The sequence below is a fragment of the Paramisgurnus dabryanus genome, chromosome 8 (genome assembly GCF_030506205.2).
Source record: "Paramisgurnus dabryanus chromosome 8, PD_genome_1.1, whole genome shotgun sequence".
In the NCBI taxonomy this organism is placed as follows: domain Eukaryota; kingdom Metazoa; phylum Chordata; class Actinopteri; order Cypriniformes; family Cobitidae; genus Paramisgurnus; species Paramisgurnus dabryanus.
The window spans coordinates 30,789,972-30,797,468 of record NC_133344.1 but is presented as its reverse complement, the minus strand read 5'-3'; the positions used below and the strand labels follow the sequence as shown (position 1 = coordinate 30,797,468).

General features: G+C 38.7%; 1 protein-coding gene across 1 annotated transcript; it reads left to right on the top strand.

Moving 5' to 3' along the window:
* Positions 1-535: 535 nt before the first annotated feature.
* Positions 536-6,713, top strand: LOC135770483 (TRPM8 channel-associated factor homolog). Its single transcript, XM_065280168.2, has 7 exons — positions 536-1,230; positions 1,310-2,298; positions 2,433-2,527; positions 2,661-2,874; positions 3,004-3,243; positions 5,450-5,787; positions 5,939-6,713. The coding sequence occupies exons 1-7, from the start codon at positions 614-616 to the stop codon at positions 6,179-6,181; spliced, it is 2,736 nt and encodes a 911-aa protein (XP_065136240.1). The 5' UTR covers positions 536-613; the 3' UTR covers positions 6,182-6,713.
* The last annotated feature ends 784 nt before the right edge of the window (positions 6,714-7,497 follow it).

The following is a 7,497-nucleotide window of genomic DNA, read 5'->3' as shown; positions in this document are numbered from 1 at the left end:
GATCCTGAGATTAGCTTTGTGCACAATAAAACTCATCTTTCAAATTATAAGTAGTATGAAGTAGTATATTTTCATACACAAAAACAATACATTTTATCTTATTTGACATCATATCAATATATGAAAGAAAGTTGAATAATGAGTTTATTTCTGAAGCGTCCTGAAACACCAAAGTTTTGGGGTGTTTTTGTGTGAGGTCTACTAAGACAGCGTGCACACAATGGGGAACTCAACATTGACAAATGTGATTGAATTGCAACAAAAATGTCAGAGAACTAACAAATCACTGGATTGCTAAAAATAATGAGCAGCGTAAAATATGATTTTCTCATTTTATAATTTAACATCAAAGTTAAAAGTGGAAAGTTAGAAAGTACCATTACATAAATGTTTTTGCTTCATGAATATTCAGACATATTACTGAGCCTTGATTTAGTTTTTATACCGCATATTAAGGTAAAATCTAACAAAAAATATATTTGTTATTTTCTTTGTCTTTGTGTAGAAAACTCTGGGCCATTGCACAAGTTCTGGTTGGACAAATCAAGTACTCAGCATCTGCAAAACTAAGAGTGAAAAAGGTTTTTGACCAACTAAAGATAACTGAAGCATCATGGCGTGTGAAAATGACTACTGCACCATCATGTCTGGTCTGAAGGAGCTTGATTTCCAAGGAAATGCAATGCCTAGTGATCTTGTGCTAATAGGCGACCATGCCTTTCCACTTGCCATGAATCCAAGAGGTCAAGTTCTGATTGCTGCATCTCGTTACGGTCAGGGACGTGTGGTGGTGTTGGGACATGAAAGCTACTTGAGCCGTTTCCCCAGTCTGATAGAAAATGCCCTGATGTGGCTCATGCCATGTACCGGTGATGCCAGCATTGTAGGGATGCAGAAAAAATTTGGTTCTGTAGCTGATAACTTGCGCAGTTCATCTATCAGAACTGAGCTTGGAGGTTTTCGCCAGGGATTTGCTGTATATATCACAGATGCTTACAGCGTTGATGAATGTGCAAAGAATATGATTGCTTTTCTCAAAGCTGGTGGTGGATTGATAATTGCTGGCCAAGCATGGCATTGGGCTGATACTCATCCAAAGGAGGATGTTTTTCTGAACTTCCCTGGTAACAAGGTGTGCAGCGTCGCAGGAATTTACTTTACAGAACACCCAGGAGAATGTGGCGTATTCCCTGTGCCTTCAAATATCCCATCTAGTTGGCTTGCTGTATCGTAAGTTCAGCAGACATTTTAGCTTTGACATACTTATTTTCTAACTATTTCTCGTAACAATTTTATTGTCTTTTTTCAGAATCGATAAGGATTTTAAGAATGACCTAGAATCCCTTCTGAAAGGTGTGCCTCAGTTTGACATCCAAGGTTCGTTGGCATCTGAGCTGACGGTCCATGGAACATTAGCATTTCCTATTGCAGTCACTCCAACAGGACAAACATTCATTGCCGGTGCCTACTATGGACAAGGACGGGTAATTGTGGTAACCCATGAAGGTTTCCTGGGCCGTGAATCTCTGTCCACTTTCCTGATTAATGCTATTAACTGGCTTGATGAGGGGCGTAAAGGCGTTATTGGCATCACACCAAGTCTCACTGGAGCCCAAAAGATACTGAGCAAATCCGGTCTAAACTGCCAGTTAACTAACTTCAGAGAAGATCTCAGTGTCTACGTCTGCAATTCCTACAGTGATGCCGAGTCTGAAAAGATCCAAGAATTTGTCGCAGAAGGAGGTGGTCTTCTGATTGGAGGTCATGCCTGGTATTGGGCCTATGACAATCCTGGCCGCAGAAGGATGACTGAATACCCAGGAAATCGCATTCTTAACCAGATGGGAGTGTGTATTTTGGGCAGCACTGTGACTGGAGGATTATACAAAGCCCCAGAAATCAAAGAGGGCTTTAAAGATGTGTACCGCTTTCGTAATGTACTGAGACACTTTGGGATGCATATAACCAAGGGGCAAAAACTTCCTCCCCATGTAGAGGGTTCCCTGAAACAACTTGGCAATGATTGTGCAAGCTACCTTTGTATGTGTACACATGACTATGTTGCTTATAATTCAGTGGTAACTCTTTTTACCGACATGGTGAAGGAGATTGGTTTTCCACAGGTGTGTAGTAAGAGCCCTATTAAAAGTCCCAAAGACTTCCTGATGCTCCAAATTGGGACTGAACTTTACAACACTATGTCTAACCCTGATGCCCTCCTGCCATACATCATTAAGGAAAGACCTCACCTGCCCACTGTGTCTGATGCAAGAGTTCGTATCAGCGCCGACACTGGTGGTATGAAAGTTTTTCTTTTAAATGTAGGGTAAAATTGTATTTCCTTTTGTTGAAGTTAGCAAGAAGCAGGAATTAACCTGTTACACATAAGAGTTGTTATGACGTGTTAAACAGCACATCACTTGTTGTTTTAGGCTCTGAAGCATGGATAAGCACAGGCTTGTATCTTTCTCCTGGAATGAGGACACATATAATTATTCCTTCAGAACTCATTGGGAAAAACTGGAAGGTAATCGAATTTATACCCTCAAGTACATAATTTTGATGTGTCCATTGTAATATATTGCATATTTTTGTTAACTTGTATGAGACACTTAATCACATTAATAGGATGATGACAGTATGTTTCCAACTGTTTGCAGGTTCAGATCGGTTGTCAGACTGATAACATTTCGGCTGCAGATGTTTTGAAACGAGCTCCTGTGGTCTGTGAGTGTTTCCCATTGGACAAAAAAATGGTTCAGCTTTGTAATCTATGGGGAGGGCTCATCTACCTAGTTGCACCTCCCAAAACCAAAGTGGATGGGGTGGAAATTGTGGTGCAGACTGCAGTAAAAGCTCCATACTTCAAGTCTGGTAAGAATGTTCAATCAATAATCACAATGAACATCACAGTGAGATTTTGAAACTTAAGATTCATATTCAGAAGATATCAAAGTAAAGTTGTGGAAAAATTTGGAAAGCTGACTGGCTTTGTCCCTTCAGGAGAGACCAGTGTAGCTGACTGGGTCGGTGGGATCCGTCAGGCCCCGGCCCCCTGGGCGGAGCTTGAGTTTGAGAACATCATCATCACATTAGAGTCAAGTGTGATACGGAGTCTGGATCGTCCTGATCATTTGGCAAAATATTGGGATGCAATAATGAGAGGCATAGGTGACCTGGCGGCTAAACCTCATAAATTCCCCCGCAAGGAGCGATTTGTTGCAGATGTTCAGATCTCTGCCGGTATGAGATGCTGTTAAATATATCCCAGTTTGACTTCTTTTTCCAGTAAACAATTTATTGAATATCTGGTCAGGTGGCTTAAATTCAATAGCAAATAAATAGCAGTCCATATCACTCAATTTCAAGAGTTCACCTGCTCTTCCGTCTTAATAATTAATCGTAAACAAAGTTGGCTAGGTGTCCTCGAAGGGAGCTCTGAACCTTCAGAGAGAGCAAACCTGAGGCCAGGCCTCGAGCCCCAGGTCAAAGAGTATAGAAGTACAAGGGGAAACTCAATAGAATGTTCCATTGCAACACCAGCGCCCAGCAGCAGCCCCACGAATCCGCCATTTTGGAATGAAAGCGAATCGGGAGTCAACTAGAAGTAATGGCAATATCAGCTACTTTGTACATTAAAAGATCAAATTCAAACTGAATGATGATAACACAGAATAACATACAATCAGACCAGTGATCATTAATCCCTTTTTACAGCTTGTTTTCAGATATTTAGACAAGTCTTACACTTTTAAATAGGCTAATTTTACATAGATACATACCGACATAAACTCATCCACACAATAATATGTTGGATCCATATACATACACATACACACACATATACATCTGAATTGTTCGAAATGGATTAAGTAAAAAAAAACACAGCCACTGTCTAAAAGTGGCAATTATACTGTAGGATAACAGACAGATCAATGCATCATGTTCTATAAGATTATAATGTTTGTAGCGGGATCCAGGGGATTAATATGTACAAAATATATTTCATACCTAGTGGAGTTGGTAACTTATAATAGTAGTAAATGTGTAAAGTAGCATAAAATAGAATTAAATAATAAAGCAAAAAAAAAAAAAATACCTCAAATGTGTATCTATTTAATGATTGGATTCCACAACTGATAACAACAACAAATCAACACATACATACAAGACAATTCAGCGTTTCGTGTTGGTGTAGCAAGTGAACAAAATTTTTATTTAAGAAACTTACTATTGCGCTTCTGATTTGGCTCTGAGATTCGCTGAGAATGAATTGGCTGTGAGAATTTTCATTCCAAAATGGCGGCCGTGCTACTGAAGCGCCACCTAGTGACTGTTGCCAGAAACGAATGAGAGTTTCCCCTCTTGTACTTCTATACTCTTTGCCCAGGTTCAATGCCCCTGAAACAAAACTGCACAGAGGAATAAAGAGAGTAGTGAGGGGGAGATGGAAAAGAGGAGGGATGTTGGAAAAAAGGCTGCACGTAGGCATGGAGTCTGCCTTATATACACTTTTAATGATGATTGACATGCCTGAATGTTTAGGCCCCTCCCAAACCCACGTTTAGAATTTCATTTAAAGTTTAATATTGGCAACAAAAATATCATAATATCAATATCATAACTTTTTATGTGTAATAATGTAGGAAATAAAAACTGAAGTAAAACCATGATACCTTAGAAGCACATCACTATTTACAAAGGGAACTTTTCTGCTTGTGTAAATGACGTACGGTAAGATGTCAATGCAAGATGAAATAATAAAGTATCAGCATGATTATAATGTAAAATTGCAGCAAGATTACAGAGTTTATCAAATACTATCACGGTACTTGGAAAATTTAGAGTAAACCATGCCACTTTTTTTGGCAAAAAATGAATGTCTTCGCTAGTATTATTGAATTGTTTTCCAGTATAAATATCTAAAAATCTTAAATTGAAAGACATTAATTTGGTAACCAAAATGGCTTAATATTTTAAGTCTTGTATTACTGAAAGCATATGTAATTTATAAGGTTTATGCTTAAAACAAGTTAAAATATCTGCCATTGGGGTAAGAAAAAAAACTTCCAGTTTCAACTTATTTCAACTTATTTTTCTTGCCCATTTGTCAGATATTTTTACTAAAATATTTTAAGTATTATCCTCTTTATTTATTTCAATAAACGAGACTTAATTTCTTAAGCCACTTTGCTTGCCAAGTAAATGTCTCAATTTAGGAATTATTTATATTTTTGGTTGTTTTTCAGTATAAATATCTAAGTAAGAAATTCATTTTTGTGTGACTCATAAATTTACTGTCATTGTATTGAATCTGTCTAAACGGAAAACATTTAATAATCTTCTTCTGTATTCTGATGAAGACATAGTGTGAACAGTTTTGAGTAAAATACATTTATAGTATTCTATCAGACACATCACAAAACCCACTGCTCATTTTCATCCCCAGGCTTTATGCATTCTGGATATCCCATCATGGTGCACTCCGTCTCCGCCCCAGCACTAATAAATCCAAAGGTATCCAATAAAAGTGAGTTGTGGGGATTTATACATGAGCTTGGTCATAACCAGCAGCGTGATGTTTGGGAATTTCCTCCACACACAACTGAGTGCACTTGCAACCTGTGGTCAGTGTATGTGCATGAGGAGGTGCTTGGTGTCAACAGGGCTACTGCTCACGAAGCCATGACCCTAAAAGACCGCCAGGATCGCATCAGAGATTATGTCAAAGGTGGCAGGGATTTGAAAAAATGGACCGTGTGGACAGCACTGGAGACGTATTTGCAGGTAGGAACAGACTGCACAAAAATGTTAAAGTTGTTTTATACATCACAGAGGAAACAACTCATTTTATATAATGAAAGAAAATTATTGAAAATTAAATAAATAATTATTTTATCATCACTGTATTCATAATCACACACTTAATATTTTTAAGCTTCAAGGCAAATATGGCTGGGATGCTTTCAAGAAGGTTTTTGCTGCCTATCATGACATGACTGGAGTGCCCAATAACAACGCAGTCAAGATGAATCTGTACGCTGAGACCTTCTCCAAGGTGGTGAACATGAATCTGTCGTCCTTCTTCAAAGCCTGGGGTTGGCCGATCGAGCCCAGCACTGAACAGAAGATCTCTCATCTCCCCAAGTGGAGCGATCATCCAATGAAGCAGTATGCATAAGACACCTGAGAGAGCTGTGAAATTACAGTGAAAAATTTGATAAAAATAAGACATAAGAGTAGATTGATATGGGTTGATAGCCGGTGACTTCTTTTTCGAGGGCGCACAATGCGAGGCTCGTCACAACTAGTGTTGTTTTTGGCAGCCTGTTTTAATTTTAGTTTTAGTCGAGTCTTTGTGTCAAGCTGTCATTTTAGTTTTTATTAGTTTTTGTCACGTTCATACATTTTTTAGTCTAGTCAGGTTTTAGTCGACTTAAAGTCTGGGCATTTTAGTCTTAGGGCGTTTTCACATTAGCCCTTTTTGGGTGCGCACCCGGGTTCGATTGACATCAGAGTTCGGTAGATTTGGATGATGTGAACGCTGTCTTCCGAACTCGGGTGCGCAGTCCGCTTAAAAAGGGTGGTCTGGGGTCCGGTTCATGTGAACTCCAGATCGGTTCGCTGCTGATGTGAGCGCAATCGTACCAAATCGCGGAAGTGAACCGCTGTTAATTACGTAAAATATGGAATGTCCCACCAGAACAGACGTGTGTGTTTGTGTGCGTGCACTTTCCTTAACAACAAAATGCATAGAATGCTTGCTTGACTTTTGTTCTTATTTTTTAAACTTTGGGTTTTTTTTTTTTTTTTTTCAAACAATTAGATGAGATTTACAATCACCTTCAGGAGAACATTGTCAAATAAAAGAAGATACAGAGAAGTCAAAATAAAAGGAAAAGGAGAAAATAAAAAAATAAAAATAAAAACACAAAAGGGGTATGTACAATCAAGGAAAAAATATAATTAACAATAAATATATAAAAGCAATGAAGGAAAGCTATCAAGTTTAGTTGGAGTCAATAGAAATATATTTTCTATTTTTAGTCAAACAAAAAGAATTGAGCAGTGAGTCAACTTCAATTAGGAAATGTGAAAAAGTAGGAATTGAGCCCATAAATTTTTGCTTATGGATAAAAAATTTGCCAAACAAAATTAAACTTTGGGTTTTGTTTTCAAAGAAATAATACAGAAACGCACGTGCTGTCTGCCCCAAACATACTAAAGTCGTTTCGATGACAACGGGCTGTCCGCCGACGTCAATTTTTGCGGAGGCATTCAGAAATCATCTCTCTGCTTGCAGTTCGTCAATCATGCTTGTAGTCTTCTGGTTTACAGCGGTTGCCAAGCAACATGAGAAAGCGCCGGCTGCAGCTTGATGATGCGTACCGCGGTTTGGATGCAAAAATAATATGTGAACACAGTCCATGGGGGGCATGGGGAGGGGGGAGCAATCGAACCCGGGTTCGGACCAGGCAATCGCACCAAATGTGAAAC